This window comes from Pieris brassicae, chromosome 3 (assembly GCF_905147105.1).
Source record: "Pieris brassicae chromosome 3, ilPieBrab1.1, whole genome shotgun sequence".
NCBI classification, from domain to species: domain Eukaryota; kingdom Metazoa; phylum Arthropoda; class Insecta; order Lepidoptera; family Pieridae; genus Pieris; species Pieris brassicae.
This window is the reverse complement of record NC_059667.1, coordinates 10,155,055-10,175,323: the sequence shown is the minus strand read 5'-3', so window position 1 is coordinate 10,175,323 and position 20,269 is coordinate 10,155,055. Positions and strand designations below refer to the sequence as shown.

General features: G+C 39.0%; 1 protein-coding gene across 1 annotated transcript; it reads left to right on the top strand.

The window, feature by feature from the left end:
• The first annotated feature begins 6,447 nt into the window (after positions 1 to 6,447).
• Positions 6,448 to 19,902, top strand: LOC123707190 (ornithine decarboxylase 1-like). Its single transcript, XM_045657042.1, has 9 exons — positions 6,448 to 6,661; positions 8,590 to 8,707; positions 8,993 to 9,124; positions 15,070 to 15,190; positions 16,556 to 16,729; positions 17,184 to 17,315; positions 18,152 to 18,253; positions 19,225 to 19,454; positions 19,554 to 19,902. Exons 1-9 carry the CDS (start codon positions 6,481 to 6,483, stop codon positions 19,693 to 19,695), a joined length of 1,332 nt encoding a protein of 443 aa, XP_045512998.1. The 5' UTR covers positions 6,448 to 6,480; the 3' UTR covers positions 19,696 to 19,902.
• Positions 19,903 to 20,269: the final 367 nt, after the last annotated feature.

Below are 20,269 nucleotides of genomic sequence, written 5' to 3'. Positions count from 1 at the left end.
CCGGAGGATGTACTAAACTTGGTATCGACAACGTTCAACGTTTCACCCCGTTGTTGATACCAAAAGAGATCCATAATTTGGATCGTTGTTACTTGTTATCATATTAAAATAATATAATTCCTTGCCATTTCCATCTTCTTTAAACTTTAAATTATTTTAAAGAATTTCCTTGATTATTCTATAAATAATTAAATTCGTAGTTTAATTTTTACTATTATTACTATTTAGGTTAAGAATATAAATACTGTCTATTTTTGTGTTGAAAATAAATCGATTCCATTGCTAAAAATACAATATTTATATTATATTTGCGTTTATGTCCGTTAAATTAAAGTTTAAGTTCCGTCCGACGTTCCAGGACGGAGCGTTTTTCAAGGAAATTTTTGCCGCGCACCACCGCTGTGTGGAACCAGCTGCCCACTGAAGTATTTCCGAACCAATTCGACTTAGGGTCCTTCAAGAAAAGAGCGTACAAATTCTTAAAAGGCCGGCATTAAGCGTGTCTATGGGCGGCGGTATCAATTAACACCAGATGAGCCTCCTGCCCAAACACCCCCTATTTTAAATATATAAAAAAATTATGCGTAGTACTCGCGTAAATATAAGCCGATGTTAAATTAATATGATGTGTCTACGTAATCCAACGTCAGAAAATATCATTCCAGACAAAGATAAGGCCGTAGTATGCAGTAGTATGATGTAACCTTCTAGCGAAACATCATCACAATCAATATTACTTCACAATGGTCGCTACCGACAGGGTATCTTTAGGTCGATTGATTTAAGATCACTTCGACCAAGCCTAATAAAATCTAATAAAAACATGCCTAACTAATGTTTTATTCCTCAATTGAAACGTTCTAAGTAGTTAAACAGAAGGTTCAAAACGCGACAATCGACTTTTATTCTAATTCCTTTATACAATTAAATAGTTAGAGGAAGTTACTCCTTGTTATGTTAATTCCTTGAGTTTGTATCTGTTAGCAGGATATAAGGAATTGGATAATGGGCGGTTGGTACGATCTAATTAGCATTACGGTTGCATATTTCCGCTTTTCTTAAGGCTTTTATGTATAAGGCTTTATGAGTGAATAGGAAAATTTACCAAACAATTTTTAGTAAATTACTAAGAATATTAAAAATTCATTTTAAATATTATGTGTGACGTCTATATAGTCAAGCACTTGTATGGTAGACTAGTTTTCTCTTTATTTATTGGGTCGCGTTATAGGCAATATTCTGCGCATCGTAAAAATCATAATAAAAAATGAAATATCGTCACACATCTGAATATAATTAAAATGTTTTTAAAATTTGTATTTTTATCTATTTAAAAAAAATATGATCTAGCCTAACTAAACACTAATAAATAATTTAAGGATATTTAACATAAGAAAGTGTCCAATATCACTACTCTTAAGAGTTGAGAGAGAGAGAAATACTTCTACTGCATTCCAAAGGGATGCGGTGAGCTGCAAAAAGTTCCTTAAAAAGCGCTCTCTTGTGGTCTGTGGAACACTAGGCGTCAAGGTGAAAAATATGAAATTTAGATATGTTTGACTGACGATTCTCTCTCTACTATCTAGTCTATATATATAGGCTTTCTTGATAAATGTATTATGCGAGGCTCGATGTTTGAAATGGATCCAGTTGTTATTTAACATAACTCAAATCAATCAAACTCTTCAGCGTTATAAAAAAATATTTTGACTTTATTTAGCAACAGTTTAGTTTTTTAAGTCCTTTGTTTAATGTTTAATTTAAGTTTTATTTTTCTTAGATTAATAGATAATGTACTCATATTTTCTGTGTTATATATTTTGTTTATCTGTTTTGGCTTTGTATATATATTGTCTAAGTGTTTTCAATTATAATTAAGTAACATTACTTATAAATTAATAAAAGAAAATTATTTGTAAATTTACCGTATCGTGACACAAAATACCTCAACAAAAGAACTTGCATATTTTACATTCAAATGCATTAACAATGAAAGTAGGAAATAAGTTTAAAACCTCTCAGGCGCGTTTTTTGCCGCACTTTAATACATTAACCGGCTCCTTCAAAGAGCACTACAAAGCTGATAACTCGAACACTCGAGATTTCTTTTAACTATTTTCATTTTGTGGATTGCTAAATAAATTTAAATTTTCCTCTACATAGCTTGTCACAGACGCAATTTGCAAAGTGGGTGCGGAACATTGACATAAAATTTTCCAAATTATCGTGGGCTGTCATAATAATGTCTATTGAATGTTACGTATTAGAAATTTATAAGACAAAACATGGTTGTATGTAAAGTCGGTTTACATTGATGACATTATTGCATACTTTTATGAATAACATTGAATGATTTTATTGAATTTTCACTATTTCGTATGGATACAAAGAAGGAGTGAATCCTCAGACCTATGGTAAAATATATCGTCGCGATCCTACGAAGTCAATCTACCAAGAAACTTAGCAGACGTATTCGAAATGGGTCCAGTACTACTATTTCCCGTATCACAGGAGGCAAGATTTTGTAAAGACTTATATTTTGCGACGGTTTTTGGTTCTGATTTTAGGTGGATGAATATTATTAGTCTTATGCTGGTTACGTCTGGGATTGCAGTTAAATTTAATGCTCGTGTGTATTTGGTTGCGTAATTTTTTTAACTAAAAAGTATGGTGTGTTGCAGTCGTTTAATGTTCATTAAATTTGTGTCAAAGTAAAGTTTGTTAGTGGAAGTGAAAGTAGCATAAAAAGGAGGATTTTGATAAATTTATTTTGTAGAACCTAAAGTTTTTTACTTTTACTATTAAAAAAAAACATACATCTATTAAATATAATAAATGTGATTTTACTAAGGAATTGTATATTGTTATTTGAACCGGTTTTGGTAAGCTTAGACGAAATCTAGTCCAATATAACCTCAAAAAGAGACAAGTTAGCACGCAATTCGCAAAAAATCAACACCCTTTGTCGCTACTCCTATCGTTGTAGATATTCACCTTTAAGCCCCAGGTAGCATCGGGATACTGAGCGTGGAAATATCGAATGACGTTCAGTTTCGTGGTCATTTGGAAGGGAAGGCAGAATTATCCTCCAAAAAGCTTGGCGTGCTCAGAAAGGCAAGACGGTACTTCACTCCGGGTCACCGCTTGCAACTCTAGAAAGTGCAAATTCGGCCCCACTTGGAGTACTGTTCTTACCTCTAGGCGGGAGCTCCCCAGTACCAGCTTCTTCCGCTTGACCGTATCCAGCGTAAAGCAATTCGAATCGTCGACGTACAGTCACTTTCTGTGCGGCTTGATCCCTTGGCGTTGCATAGAGATGTGGGGTCTCTCTGCATCTTCTAACGCATTTACCATGGAAAGTGTTCATAGAAGTTGTTCGGTTTTACCTGCAGCTAAGTTACTCCTCGACGTCCGTTCCTTCCACAACTGACCGTTTTCTAAGGCAGTTTTTGCCGCGCACCACCGGTATGTGGAACCAGCTGCCCACTGAAGTATTTCCTTGAAGAAAAGAGCTTACCAATTCTTTAAAGGACTACGCACATGCGAGCCTTCTGGTAATGTGAATGTCCATGGACGGCGGTATCATTTAGCATCAGGTGAGCCTCCTGCCCGTTTGCCTCCTATTATATACAAAAAAAATATCTGGCAACTTTACGAAGTGCCGGTGCCGTACCGGCAAGAGAAGATTATTTTGACTCCACACTGACTACGATAGACAAAGGTATTTTTCGTTGTCTTTCTACATCAATAGATCCCCGTTTAGATGCTTTAGGTACATATTCCCTTTCATTAACGATTCTGTACGTGTTCATGAACGTGTGTTACCTCTCAAAGCCTCGTATCTGCAATCTGATTGCAAGGAGGTCATCGACCATATGAAATAAACACTTAGGTTAGTTGTAAAATATTCAAGGTCACTTCTACCGAAGAAGTGTTTATTACCCACGCATATACCTGCAAATTGTTACTTATATAGTAAAAAATACTTATACAAAGTTTAAATTTCCAGAATTGATATTTGATTTTTAATGAATTTACAAATGCATGTTTTGTAAGCAAAACCTCAGTGATGGAGCAAAAGGTAAGTCTAGAATCTGCGGATATTAAAAACTCTTTCAAGAAATTTAAACTTGGCAAGAGTTATTACGAAACAATTTAGAAAGTCTGACTTAAATTTGTTTGCGTTTCGCAAAAAGTAAACAATTTGGTTGGACCAACTGTTAACGTTGGTTTAAGATTTTTAAACTATTTAAGTAAACATTTGCTTATTTACTTAAATAGTTTAAAAATCAGTTTAGTTAGTTTTAAGTAAGCTAAACTTCTACAAAAAGAGATTTGACTTTTCTTTGTGGTGGATAAATTCTGAAACTTCTGAACCGATATTACACGCGAAACGTCGGGAGAAATTTAAAATTTTGTAAAATAATTATAAGTTTATAATAATACATAGCTTGAATCCGGTAAAAAATTGTTTTATTTAAATGTGTAAAAGCTATGTTAATAAAAGACAATATTAAATAAAATATTAGTAGAGTTACAAGGTGAATCACCGTTATCAAAATGTTTCCAAAATATTTATTCATTTTTATATAGTAGCCAAATACTGATGTATTGAACAGTTATTCCTACAAATTCATAGCCATATGTTACGTGTCAAAGTAATGAAACAGAGCTGACTGGTCTTGTATTATGCAAACAAGCATCCAGTTGGGCGTGGATTTATGACCCAAGTTCTATAGAAAATCTCACAGCACCAGAGGGGAAGACCGTGTTACTCCTATTAACATAAGTAATAGGAAGTAGTTGACGCCCAAGGGATGAGACTTGTAATTACAGAATTCTTTATGAACTTTAGTTTTGATATATGCAAATGGAATGTGTTCTGTAATCGTTCTGATATGACGTTTTAATTGACTGTCAATTTTTTTGGTTATATATTATGAATTGTTAATTTGCAAAGAAATTTTTACAGATTAATTGATTATAAACTCGCACAATCAGCTATATGCAATAAAATTATATAAAAATTGACGATAACAGAAGTTACTAGAAGTAACTTCTATTCTACCGTTTAAGACAAATTTGCATATATGTGTGGCAGAATATATATGCCACCACCATTAATATCGCCCTACTCTACATTTTAAAATAAGTTAAAACAACTATTATTGTCCGAAGCCTTGTATCTTTCTTCTTTATAATATCTACTAGTATGTTTGTCGTTGTCCTGATATATATATATATATTGTGTGTTGTATTGTCTACTTAGTTCATGTTCTGCTGTAATGTTTTGCTTTGAATCTTATTTTTGTGGATGGATGTCAGTGGAACTTTTTTGTGGATTTATCTTTTTATTTTTCATGTATTCTTTTTTTGGTTTAGTTTTTTTGTTCCTGTTTATTTTGTCAAAATAACTATATGTAATGTGTATTTTTACACTTCTTGCCTACCGTATCTAATTTAATACATCTCTCATCATTTTTCTCTTCTCACAGTGGTTGCGTGGAAGAGATCGAAAGCGATAAGGCGAACAGTTGCCCTCCTTTTAATTTAATTATGTTCACTTTTTATATTGTAATGCAACGAAGTATTAATAAATAAAATATATAAAAATGTAATAATTCTATTTTTAATTTTTGATGATTATTATAATAATATAAATACGCTTGCAAATCACATAGTAATCATTAAAATGTCATAATAATAACAGTTAAGATATTTATAATTGTTGTCAAAACTTACGGTCCAAATACACTCCCAGGCAACAAAGGCACCTTGCCTTTAAAAGTTTAACCACCTCCCCCTCGAAAGCATTACACGGCAGTGATCTATAACTGCTGATAAATACGTAAGCAACTAAATTTAAGCAACTTTATAAAGTGAGAATATCAGTTTGATTATTGGATTTAGAGAATTTTGTATGAAGCCCTGTTTAGCAGGGCGGCGGGCGGTGGTGCGCGGCGGCAGGAGAGTGACGTGTCGATCGCGTGATTGGTAAATCAGTAGACGTTTGCGTCCCGCGCTTGGTATGACGCGCAAACTTTCCCCCACTCCCTTGTCTAATGCTCAAGAAGTTTGCCGGTATCTGTATTTTAATGTTAAAAATTCTAATTTGTTTGTTAATATATAATCTAATAGTAAAACACTTGATATGCTAATGATAACAAAAGTTTTACTATCTGACGGAATTTTTTTGCTGTACATAAAAATAATGTTTTTATAAAGGTTCAATGATCATAAATATCACATTTAAAACATAATTTTACACTTGTTATTTGTACACCATACATTTTGTTTTTGAATAACATTCCTTCAAATGGATATTTCAAAGTTAATTAGCTACTTATTCATTTTGTATTGTACTCCCGAGTGAGCCGTCCATATATAATTCCATGGTTTTAAAATTTTATTTCACTATTTTGTGTAAAGCCATAAGTAAATTTTGAATAACAATAGTTTTGTGCCGTTTATATATTCAGAATGGAGTCAAGATATACGTCTAAAACTTATGTATTAGATAAACATACAATTGAAGATATAGGTACAGCAATAATAGAAAGTGGTTTTCAAAAGGAAGCGTTCTTTATTCAAGATTTAGATGAAATTCGTCGAAGAATTGAAAATTTCAAAAAAATGTTGCCACGCGTTGCTATCTTTTATGGTAAATATATAAATTTAATATCTTTCAGCTGCTATTAAACTGATTTAGTTTTTAAAAATAAATAAATAATCAGTTGTACTACAACCTTTTTAGATCTGGGCTTCAGATATCTGTTTCATGATCATAGTCTATCTAATAGGCAAGTAGGTGAACAGCCTTCTGTGCTTGACACACGTCGTCGACTTTAGGGGTTTAAAGCAAGCTGGTTCCCTCAAAATGTTATCCTTTTCCGAAAGTGAATTGGTGTACAGCCGGGAATCAAGTCGCACGCTGAAGCCAGTATACAAACACAGCTCCTATTTACTTTTGTATACCCCCTTATAAAAACTAAATCAGGTTAATAGGAGTTTTAACTAATGTACAGCTTTTTTCATCACAGTATAAACAGTTACAGAATAAAGTTAGTTAAAATAGTACTTAGTAAACTGTTTCCGATTAATGGATAAAAAAACTGAGTGAATTACTCTTAAAATTTGGTAAATAATTGCAATTGACTTAAAATGCGGTAAAAGAAACAAATACTGTTGTAGTATTGTGGTGGTAGTTGTGAAATACCTTAGAATGATAACTAATAATAACCAGTGGTGACCTCAGATTTTTGTATCCATGACAAACCGATTTTTGCGTCTAAGCTATGCAAATTTCTTCATGATCTATCATAAGATTTTGAATTTACAATATAACTAATTACACAATGGTAAAAACATATTTGTCTAGAGGCCATCGAGAGGCCAGCCTTGTGTGGGCGGATGAAAACACAAATACGGTGGTCGAAAGATGGCTGGAGACGGCAAAAGATAGAAACTCTGAAATGCTGACGAAAAAAAAAGTACTGTTAATGCCTTGTATGGTATTTAAGTTTGTGAATATTATATATCTGTTTATCTATTTTTGAGCACGAAATAGTATGTATATAGTATATTAGTAATTTAAATTCTTTCGCCATGCTGGCTCAGCTGGTGACCTCCTTGTATACATTGCACATAGGTGTGCAGAAGCAATGTGTCCTATCCCCAACCCTGTTTATTCTGCATATACATGATATGTTGCAATTTAGCAACATTGCTATGCAGACGACAGCACTGGAGATACGCTTTACACTGGCCGGGAAGGTATTTTTCGGGCCGTTGTCGATGCGTGCCGGAACAAACTTGTATCTGAAGTCGAAACTCTGCTACGTGGAGTCTCGGACAGGGTTAGACTAAAACTGGACCAATTTGACAACAAAAAGGCACAAATTTGATACCTACACAAAAATGTTTGAACTACAGAGAACTTTGTGTTTTTAAACGTATAACTTGGTAAACAACCATTCAAATAGAACTTTATGTTTTTAGAAGGATTCACTAACTTTTTATATTATTTGTTGTGGTTTTGTTTAACATTTTTATTGTTCTTTTGTTAATTCCTCCCTTTTGAAAGACTTTTTATCGCGTTTTTCGCATCTAAAGAACGAAAACGTGACTGCTGAGATGACGTAGCGTACACCAGCATTGTTATTTTTAATCAACTACAAAGAAAGGAGGTTTTCAGTTTTACCTGTATGTTATATTGGTTGGAATTTGTATTTCTTATAAGTATTAAGCAACAATGATGATTTTCTTCAGTGAATGTATGTTTATCGACAAATTTCTCGGATATTAATTATAAGTCTTTACTTATTAGATGATGATCATCGGCTTAACAAAGTTGACAGGTATTTGAAGCCGTTCCAGTTTCTTAATGACAATTAAGATGCAATAAATCTAATTCAGACTTAAGATCTAGAGTAAACTATGACTCCCGTATGTCCAACTCATACTAAGACCGACCCTTTCCGCCATTCAGATGGATTATAGCGTCGTTTATTTAGATGCAGATTCTATAATTGATTCATAAGTAATTACATTATTATATTATACTATTTTAACAAATATTTTGAATTTCAGCAATTAAATCAAATGACAGTGAAACGATTCTAAAGCTAGCTGCCTCATTAGGATTGGGTTTTGACTGTTCGACTCCTGGAGAAATTTATAAAGTTCTTAAGCTCGGCGTTCACCCAAAGTGAGAGATTTTAATAATATTTTTAAAGCAAAGATTTTTCTTCGTGTATATAACTATTAATATGATGTTGGAAACCAAAATTCTTGTATCTTGATGGCGAATTAAATATACAGATATTCGAGTGAATGACAAGAGAAAAGGATGACTAAGTTCTGGACAAAAGCCTAAAAAAATCCCAAAAACTTTTGGAGATTTAGACAGTTACTACATAGGCCTAAATGCTTTTATTATCTAAAATAAACGACACTTAAAATGTTTTGTTTAGTCATTGTTTGTTTGTTATAGGAGCATTATATTTGCGTCACCAATCAAAATGCCTGAATGGATGGCTTATGCTAAGAAATCTGGGATTACACATACTGTATTTGATTCATCTTTTGAATTGAAAAGAATTAAGCAATATTGGCCGGATGCAAGGTAATTGGTTTTATAGAACAGGAGGAAACGGGCAGGAGGTTCGCCTGATGTTAATTGTCCGTCATCCATGGACAATCTCAATTCCAGAGGGTTCGCGAGTACGCTCTTTTCTTGAAGTAACCTAAGTCAAATTGGTTAAATTAAATTAATCGTTTATTAATTTAAAAGTATGATATATTGGATAAAATTGCTATGCTATAGCATGCGCTGATATGTGTCATAATATTTGTTTTGTTTATATAATATTTTTTGAAGTGAAACTTCTTTATCGGCGTTGGAAAAAAAAATACCGTCACTTTTTCGGTTCCGCACCATCTTTTTCCTGTCCCTACCATGGTTGATTCGTAGAGATTTGAAGCCATTAATAAAAAAAAATATAATAAAGATAACAATGATACTTTACATACTTTTATTACAATTAAAGAAATTCTGTAATAATCTTAGAAGTAATAAGGTAAAATGAAATAATTTTATTATTTGTATTCATGTCTATGATAATAAAAGCCTTTTGTAAAACTTTAACTAATTTAAATTTATTTAACCAATTTCTGTAAAGTTGCATATAGTAAATAATTTTTAGAAAAATAAGGTCATAAAGAAGTATCACTTCTTACGTGTGTACACTAGTACACGTACACAGTTTATATAAATAACCATACTATCACTCTTTGTTGTATAATGTCAGTTGTGCAGTTCAAAATAATTATAATATTTTAATTTTGCACTCAAAACATTGCCTTTTTCTAATTTTTAATTCTTATCGGACAATTATTAAAGTGTGATTGAATAGATACTTATCGCGTATTTCTTAATATTTGCTCAATCGAAAGCATGTTAACGCCAGTTCCAATATGTTTTATATACTTGCAAGTAATTCAATGAGCGCACTGCGCACTTTGCGCAGTCGAAGGAAAACCCTGTTCCCAACCCGGCGGAGAGCTCCTTCACACCGGATGCCCTCCGTCAATTGACGGAGGGCCTTTTAGACGGGGTGAGGGAGAGCCTGATGGGGGAGCTGATGAGGGCTGTGGGTGGCATGCTCGATGCCAAGATAGCGGGGATCGGGGACAGGCTCCTCCCTGAGCCTGTGATGCGTCCCCCGCTGGCATCAGCCCGCGGCCCCCAGGGGGCTCAGGTGGCTTCAGATCAGTCGGGGCCCCGGGGCAGAAGAGCCCCTGAGGGTCTCGCAGGGGTCGAGGCCCACGGGGTCTCAAACGTCTCGGGGCCCAAGGGCCCCGGAAGAAATATTCCGGCTATGGAGAAATCGGCTGGAGGGGTCTCTTTAGAGAAGCCTCCAGTGGGTGGAAGCTGGGCGACAGTGGCCGGGAAAAAGAAAAAGAAGAGTAAGGGGAAGAAGCCGGAAAGTCTTCCCGCTGTACCCGCTCTTACTGCTCAGGGTGGTATAGGTCCTCTGGCGAGGCAGTCGGTGGTTGCGCAGAAGTCTGTTGGGGTGCGGTCTTCCTTTGCTCCGCCGACAACTGCTGCAGTGGTTATCACACTGCTGCAGGGGGCGGTGGAGCGGGGAGTCACCTACGCCGCTGCTTTATCCAAGGCCAGGCAGGCTATCAGTCTGCCTGACTTGGGCATAGAGCGTGTTGGTATCCGGGTGACAGCGACCGGAGCTCGGATGCTGGAGGTGCCTGGAGAAGGCAGGGAGGAGAAAGCCAACCGCCTAGCGGAAAGATTGAGAGTGGTGCTGTCGGAGGAGGCCTTGGTGGGGAGGCCCGTCAAGTGTGCGGACCTCCGCATCAGAGACCTTGATGACAGTGTCACTGAGAGGGACGTGATAGAGGCGGTGGCTGCCATGGGGGGGTGCCCAGTGACCGCCATTAAACCAGGGAGGATATTGCGGCGTGGGGAGCAGGGAATGGGGGAGATGTTCCTCCTATGCCTGGTTGCCTCCGCCAATAAGGTAAAGAACGGGAGGCTCCTCATTGGGTGGAGTTCCTGCCGGGTGGAAATCCGGGAGGACCGTCCATTGAGGTGCTATAAGTGCCAAAAGCTGGGTCACGTACGTGCGACATGTGACTCAGTGGTGGACCTGGTGGAGGTTTGCCACCGATGTGGTACTGCGGGCCATAAGGCCAATGAATGCAGCTCAAAAGAGTTGCATTGTGTGGTTTGTTCAGAGGCCGGAAAGCCGGCGGACCACAAAATGGCAGGTAGGGCCTGCAACCCTCCAAGGCTCAGGAGGGCCCCGTATGCCCTTAAAGCGTCCAGCACGGTGGTAAGGAACACTCCCATGGAGGTTGGTCTGGAGCTGTCAAACAAATAAAATGGTTGACAGCGACACTAGCCTCTTACAAGGGAATTTAAGACGCTCCGCTGCGGCTCAGGACTTGTTCCTGCAGTCGATGGCGGAGTGGGGTGTGATGGCTGCCGTCGTCACTGAGCCTTATTATGTGTCGCGGCAGAACTCGTGGGTGGGGGACCTTCGAGGTGATGCGGCTGTGATTGCTCAGCCGCATGGACCTCCTCTCTCTCTAAGAGAGAGAGGTTCCGGGTTTGTTCTTGCTGATTGGGGGGACTGGACGCTTGTTGGAGCGTATTTTTCCCCCAATCAGCGTCTAAGCCATTTCGAGGATTTCCTTGACGCCATGGGCTTGGCCGTACAGAGGGCACTTCCGCGCCCCCTTATCCTCATGGGAGACCTAAATGCGAGGTCTCCCACTTGGGGTGACAGGGTCGGAGGGGCCCGGTTCTGGAGGAGTGGGCGGCGGAGTTGGGCCTCGTTTTCCTAAATGAGGGAACGGAGCCCACCTGCGTCCGCCCGCAGGGCAGTTCAAGGGTCGATGTGACCCTTGCTTCTGCGGCGGCGGCCCGAGTTACGACGGCGTGGAGCGTTCTGGACGAAGTGGAGACCCTATCGGATCACCGATATATCCGGTTGTGGGTCTCTACTTCGATGAGGTGGGGAGTGCGGGGCCAGACTCCCCAGAGTCGGAAGAGCTTCCCCCGCTGGTCGGTATGTCGACTGGACCGCCAGATTGCGGAGGAGATGGCCATTATAGAGGGATGGTGTGCGCCCACTAGTGTTGTGGATGTGGATGAAGGAGCTGGCGAACTGGGTCTGAGTCTCCGAAGGGTGTCGAATGCGGCAATGCCCAAATGGAGGCCGCCGAAGGGGAGGAGAGCGGTCTACTGGTGGACGTCGGAGATTGGCACTCTCCGTGGCGCATGTAGCGAGGCCAGAAGGGCCTACTACAGGAGTCAGAGGAGGAGGAGAGATGGTCCCGATGTCACGGAGGGCCTTCGCTCTATCTATAATGATCGCAAGAGGGCTCTCCGGGGCGCTATCTGTGAGGCAAAGGAAAGGGCCCATCAGGAGGTACTCCGGGGACTGGATGATGATCCGTGGGGGCGCCCCTACCGATCAGCTCGTAAAAGGCTGAAAGGTGCGGAAATGCCTCTTGTGGAGAGCCTGGAGCCGGCCTTTCTGGACAGAGTGGTGGCGGACCTGTTTCCTTTGCCTCCCGACATTGTCCCTCCGTGTATGGCGGCGACTGTAGTGGAAGCGGCCGGAGAGATGGCTCCGGAAGTCTCTGACACTCTGACTCTGATTGGCAGTATCGTTAGATATTGCGAATGCCTTCAATAGTCTCCCTTTTGGTGTGGTCAGAGAGGCACTTGAGTTTTTCGAGGTCCCACTGTATCTGCGCCAAATAGTGGGGGACTTTTTTGCGGAAAGATGGATCGTGTACTCCAACATGGAGGGCACGATCTCCTACCACCCTGTGCGGTGTGGGGTTCCTCAAGGCTCAGTCCTTGGGCTGCTTCTGTGGGACATGGCCTACGATTGGGTGTTGAGGGGCGTGCTTCTTCCGGGATTGCGCGTCTTCTGCTATGCAGACGACACCCTCGTAGTGGCCAACGGGGCAAGTTATGGGGAGGTGGCTCGACTCGCAACGGTCGGCACGTCCCTTGTTGTGAGACGGATAAGGGCCCTGGGCCTTAGGGTGTCTCTTGAAAAAACGGACGCCCTATTGTTCCATGGCCCTAGGAATGGTCCACCTCCTGGGGTGGTCTTGATGGTGGAAGGAGTGGGGGTTCCGGTGGCGTCCAAGATGAAGTACCTTGGTCTCGTCTTGGATGGCCGCTGGAACTTCGAGGCCCACTTTGAAGCTCTCGGGGGGAAGGTTGTAGGGGCGGCGGGGGCGCTTGCAAGGCTATTGCCGAATATTGGGGGCCCTAAGCAGAGTGTGCGGAGGCTGTACTGCGGAATCATACGCAGTATGGCATTGTATGGGGCCCCTGTATGGGATGATAGGCTGAGGGCGAGGAACCGCACCCTACTCAGGAGGCCACAGCGAGTGATGGCGGTTCGGGCGGCTCGATGCTACCGGACCGTCTCGTTCGAGGCGGCGTGCCTGTTGGCGGGGACTCCCCCCTGGGAGTTAGAGGCGTTGGCCCTAGGCGACCTGTATCGTCTCAAGTGTGAGACTAGGGCAGGTGGCCGATGGGCTGAACTGGTCGGACCGGCAAGGAGGCAAGCCAGGGAGGCCACCTTTAATAGATGGGTCCATGATCTGGCTATGCCTAGGGCGGGAGTACGCACCGTGGAGGCGATTCGCCCATGCCTACGGGAATGGGTGAATCGCCCGAGTGGAGCCGTGTCCTTTCGGATGGCGCAGATACTGTCTGGGCATGGGTGCTTTGGGCGGTATCTGCACAGGGTGGCGAGGCGGGAAACCCTTCCCATCTGCCACCATTGTGGTGCCCCAGAGGACACGGCGGAGCACACCCTGGCCGATTGTGCCACTTGGTCGAGGCAACGCCATGACCTAGTGTCGGTCGTCGGGACGGACCTCTCGCTACCGAGCGTTGTTGCAGCAATGCTTGGTAGCCAAGAGGCATGGCGTGCGGTGGCCTTCTTCTGTGAGCATGTCCTGCTGCAGAAGGAGGCTGCCGAGCGTCAGCGGGAGGTGCGTGGCGATGGCCGAAGGGGTTGTGCTCGGCGGCGGTGAGGCGGGGGTGCGGGGGCAAGACGCGAGGAGCGTTTGCCCAACAGTATCCCCCTGTGCCGTCGCTGAGCCCGTATGCAGTCATATTCGCCTGAGTTCCCTGGGTTGAATGCCTAGTGCGACCCCCGGGGGACTCAATGCGGTGCCAGACGTCATTCATTCAGAATGAATGTGTCCGGCATAGCAGGCGATATGGAGGGCTCGGGAGGAAATTTTAGTGGGTCGGGTTTCTCCCCTCTGATTAGCAGAGGGATAAGAGTTAACCATCCCCACAGTCCCGCGATAGCGACTGCATGCGCTCGCGGGCCTGCAGTTGTGCATTTTTACCTCCTTCATAAAAAATAAAAAAAATATACTTGCAAGTATTGCCACTTTATCGGGCAATCTTTATAGAGTTCTTTACGTCTTGTAACGTTTATGACTACATTATGCAGGGGCCTGCACCTTTTGACTAAATTTATTTTATAATTTTTGAAGTTATACTGCTTTTGGCACGTTAGGGAAAAAATGATGAAAGTATTTTTTTATGATGCGCGCGCACATCGTCACAATAAACCGACACCCTGAAGTTAGCATAGTCAGCATTTTAAAGTAAGAAATCTCCATTTCCTTAAAAAGGTAGAATTTTTTTGTGATATTTAAATAAACATTATTTAACTAGATACTGCGTTGTAATAAACCTTTCAATGTATTAAATACCTATTTTCTATCGTTAGTGTAGTTTTTTTCTACAAACTTAGAACTAGGCGAAAGATAAAATATTTATAATGGTTTTTATCTTGCTTCGCCACAGTATAATTTCTAAACCGTGTACATAAGTACATACGTCATGTTTTTATATTTTTTTCTTAAATTCCTAAATCTTCTCTCTTGACTGTTAGCTTTTTACACAGTCGTGTTAAACAAGTGCTCGTCATAGGGCAGGACATACATATTTTTGTGTTTACAATTTCGTACAAACAAGTATTTGTGTACAATTTTCAGGACCCTAATCAGAATAAGAGTGGACAGTGAAAGTGTTTACAGATTGGGCGAAAAATTTGGTTGTGATTTTGAAACTGAAGCCATCCCACTATTGAATGAAGCCGCCGAACTAAAAATAAAGGTATATTTAAAATATACTCTATATTTTATGTACATTCAGTAACATAGGACCCTACTACAGGTGAGCCTATATCTAAAAATTATAGGAAGTTGTCGTCTGTCAGACAGACAAGAATTGTTAAGCCAAATTCAGGCAGACTACATCTACAATAAATTAAATTGGTTGACCAGTCCCGTCCACAACCTACAAAAACGTTTTAAGGACTCGCTTACTACACATTCATTCACTCATATGCATCCACACACTCATGCACTCACGCGTGTTTCGCGTCACGTGATGCTTTTTTAAGTGAAACTTCTTCATGGGCGTTGGAAAAAGATTTACTCACCACGTGCAGTTCAGTTCTCAGCTCTGTGCGGGAGCTTCAGCTCCATCCACTTGACCATATTTAACGAAGAGCAATTCGAATCGATGACGACTATCGAGCGGTTTGATCCCTTGCCGTCGCGTAGAGATGTGGAGTCTCTCTGTATCTTCTACCGCATTCACCACAAAAAATGTTCAGAGCAATTGTTAGGATGAATACCTGCGGCTGAGTTTCATCATCGCACGTCGAGGCAGAATTTGAAATTCAACCCGTATCAGCTCGACAGCTGCCGTTCCACAATTGAGTTTTTTTAAGGCAGTTTGCAATGTGTCTATGGGAGGCGGTATCATTTAACATCAGGTATTTCTCCTGCCAGACCCCGTTTTATAAAAAACAAAATCATCTTCCTTTAGGTTGAAGAAATACTAAACCTTCACAATTAATTCAAAATTGAAATATAATTTAATTCCTTAAATCTATTTACTTACAATAATCCGTTCATGTAACCGACACTTATTGTAGAGTTTTCACATGGCTTTGCTTGAAGGAGTAAAAGAATAGAACAATTTGATGATATCAATTAGTAGTATTCTATCTAAATATATTGATTTCAATTGGATCATAGTGAAATGAGTTCCTATTGGAATGTATGATATTGAATGAAGTTAATACATGGTCCATAGGCTCTACGAGATATACTTGAATAGCCTTACCGGGGCGTTCTAGCCCCGAAGTACACTTGATTTTCAATCAATGCGCCCAATTAAAACTTGTACGTAGGTTTTGAGGAAACCTTGCCAGCCTGTGTCAGGCACGAAGGCACCTTATTCGAATGTATTGGGTTATTTTATTTTTGCTCTCAAACATTACACATTGTAACATGTGTAACAATACACATATAAAAATATGTTATACAAATGGAAATAAATCTGTGAAAATAACATGAACACACTAACTCCTCACAGTCAACTCTTTCGTATTGAAGAATTCGCATGGGTCAGCCAAGCATCCGTCAAAATACAATGTAAATACAAACAGACAAATTATTTTTATAATAGGTTGTGGGTGTCGCATTTCATGTGGGTAGCATCTGCAATTCAACAGACAGCCATGCAACTGGTATACGGCACGCCAGGTCGTTGTTCGATTATGAAGCGAGACAGGGCAGAGAAATGAAAATTGTCGATATAGGCGGAGGATTTCTGAGTGAAAAAACAACCGATATTGATAAGGTAAACATATTAATTTATTCAATTATGCTGACGTATATAAAATATAACTTGTCTAGGTTTAGCGTATAACTTGCTTACATAGAAAAACATAAAAACCTCTGATTGGCGGTCATAACCGCAATTTCATTCATGCAAAGATAGTATCTTGATACCGCTATTTTAACCCGAATTCACAGATTTTAAGCAGCATCAGACCAGGCCCAGCGGCAGACTTTTATGTAAATAAAGTCCCTATTTAGGAGAGGGGAGATTTTGAAACATCCCTGCTTCTCGGCCACAGATTTACCTGATCGCGTGCCTGATAGGCACGTAGGGATCCTATATATTAAAAAGATTATATAGAAATTGCTTTCAAAAATGTAACGATGGCTATTGGACATTGAACCTGGCATCAGCAGGTGTCTTCTAAAGAGCAATATTTACAATTAACTAAAAGCACGCAATTGTTTCTTAGGTATCCCAGTTAATCAACACATCGTTAGAAGAGTTTTTCCCCGACAAAAACGTAAAAATAATTGCGGAGCCAGGAAGATATGTCTGCGATTCCTCTATGACTTTATATTGCAGTATTAATACTGTTAAGAGAGTAAGACTATTACATTTTTTCCTTTTATGAAATAAGACTTACATAAATGAAGACGTACACACAAGTAAATTGTATAAAGTTTTTTGGACTCAAGATTTTCGTAGCACGGGGGTCACACACTAATTTAAAGGTTTTTATTATTAACCAAAGAGGAACAACGCCATCCATTGTTCAAAAATAAACTAAATTATGAATTTTGACATATATTAATACTTAAAGTTCTTAAGTATTTAGTCTTAAGTACTTAAAGTACCTTATAATACAATATACAAATATGTGTAAAGACGTACAAATATAAGTAAGTGTATTTAAAGCATTTGTAATAAAGTCAAATGAAATAATAATTTGAGTTTAAAGGACGTCGACGAAACTTAACAACGTCTTTAACACCAGTAAATAGCATTATTAGTTTAAATGTTTCACAGATTAAAATTCATACGATTTCTGCTTAGCATTGAGCAGTGTTGCCATAGTGGCTTCAGCGTGCGACTCTCACCCTTGAGGTTCGATCCCCATCTGCGCACCAATGGTGTTTCTGTCTATGTGGGCACTTAACTTTTACTAGAACAGTGAAGGAAAACATCGTGAGAAAACCGGCTTGACTTAGACTCTAAAAAGTCGACGGCGTGTGTTATTAGATTGATCACGAAACAGATACAAAATATCTGAGGCCCAGACCTAATAAAAAGGTTCTAGTGGCACTGGTTTGTTTTGTCTTTGTGTTTAGCTCTGTAGACTCATTTTGTAAGGAAAAATATTCGAAACAACAATATAAAATGTCGCAAATAAACGTACTCCTTCAATAATCTATTTTAATTAACATTTGATATTTTTAGATTAAAAAGGATAACGAATACATAAACATGATATATTTAAATGATGGTATATATGGAACGCTGCAATTTACTGAATCTTGGCAGACCGTCAGTAAGTTTCAAGTAAGTGGAGCTCGTTATCTGTTATGAGATGGTTATTATATTCATACAATTTTATAATTGTTTGTAGCGCGTTAGTTTTTTTTTATATTTTAAGTGTTACAAACAAATTTCTACGCATTAAAAATTGTGTGATAGATTCAAAGATTTTCCAAATAAAAAATGGAAATATAATTATTGGTTTGTAGTACACACATTAATAACATTTATTTATTAATTTATTTTCAACCCATACGTTGCCTAATTTGTACAAAAATATTATATAACTAAGCCACGTTCACAAAATCTACAGAATACCTTTTGCTATCCTCTCTAAGTCTTCTTAAATCTTTAAATCATAGTTTCCAAACCACATTGACTTACACACTCACTCATGCACTCATTCGTGTTGTAAACAGTTAAAAAAATTATTTAAAAATATAAATATATTATGTAAATATATTATGGAAATTATTATCAAGTTTGTTATGGGAACTAGGTCAGCTGAGGACCCTGACAAAAGTATTTTTTTCTTTAAAAACGTTTCGAAATCTTACACATTCTAAGGAATTGTTTATAACGTATAAACGCATTTTAATTTATTATATTAAAGTATAACTGTCATTACTTGAGTAGTTTATTTTTTGTATGTGACGAGTGAGGACTAAATGGGTTATAGAATGCATATATGCATCGATGGCATATATTATGCTGTATAAAGTTCTAATGAAGAAAGACACATGATACAAATTAGATTGGAAAAAAGACTTCAAAACCGTAGAAATTATACGTAAAATGGCAATCTATGCGCCGTAAAACCTTAGAAATTACTCCTAGATATAAACCTAGGTAGCTAGATATACTATACGCTACTAACTTATGTATTATATAGAATTCGAGCCAATTATAGAATAAACTTTTGTATATTTATATCATAACCCAGTCAGAGCAATCAGGTATGAAACTTTACTTAGAAGCTGTATTTTACATTTTAGAAACAAAAATGTACAAACACAGAAGAAGTACGAGAAAAGACTATCCTGTGGGGCTACAGCTTGGACTCAATAGACCGCGTAATGAAGGATACAACAGTTCTATTACCGAGATGCTGTCCACTCGACTGGCTGGTCTTTCCAATACGTGGGGCCTACTCGATCGTCTTTTGTTCTTCTTTCGGATGTTTCCAGCAGCCCCAAATACGGCCAGTGGTTTCAAAAGAGCTATGGTATTCTCCACTGTTAATTGTTTTTAAAGCTTCCGTTAGGAAACTTTAATGGCATACTTTAAATTACGATGCTGACAATTTGTATCCGTTTACTTGCAGGTTAAAGATCAAGGATAGCCGGGCATTTCAGAGAAGTGAATTTGTTGAAAATCCCGACATTTCACAACCTTTTTCGTCCGCCATACCACCTATCGTCACTACAACGTCTTACATAGAAGCAACAGCTTCATTGCCACTTTAATACGGCGTGAAGATATATTATTAATGGTGGAATGGTAATCTTACAGCTTACATATATCCATATTAAAAATTGCAACACGTTGATGATACACAAAGCCAAAACAGATTACGTTTCATATCAGATTACAAATCACCTGCATCATGAACATACTCCACATACACACATTCACGTACTTACCCTCACTTTTACACCATCACAACACAGTCAAATTTGGTACCACTTAGTTAAATGTATTGAATAATTTGTACTGTTTGTTTCCTTTTGTAAATTTTTGAATCTTTTTGTAGTTAAATATGTATTGTGTAATGTATTCCATCTCTGGCTATATTTTTAGTGTAATTGTTTGTTATTGAATATAATTTTTGTTAGCTGTAGGATTACGAAATAAAATAAATTTTCGGTGACTCACTCACGAGCCCTCTGGCATTGAGAGTGTCTATGCCAGAGGGCAGGGGTAACACTTACACTCAGATGAGCCTCCTGCGCATTTGCTCCCCGTTCTATAGAAAAAATCCATTGATAAACAAAATATAAGTACATTATTAGACAAAAAAAAACTGAAATTATACCATAA

Coding starts and splice junctions, on each gene's coding strand:
- LOC123707190 (XM_045657042.1), top strand. CDS start 6,481: ATGGAGTCAAGATATACGTCTAAAACTTATGTATTAGATAAACATACA. Junction 9,125..15,069: donor CAATATTGGCCGGATGCAAG/GTAATTGGTTTT, acceptor TACAATTTTCAG/GACCCTAATCAGAATAAGAG. Junction 18,254..19,224: donor AGACCGTCAGTAAGTTTCAA/GTAAGTGGAGCT, acceptor TTTACATTTTAG/AAACAAAAATGTACAAACAC.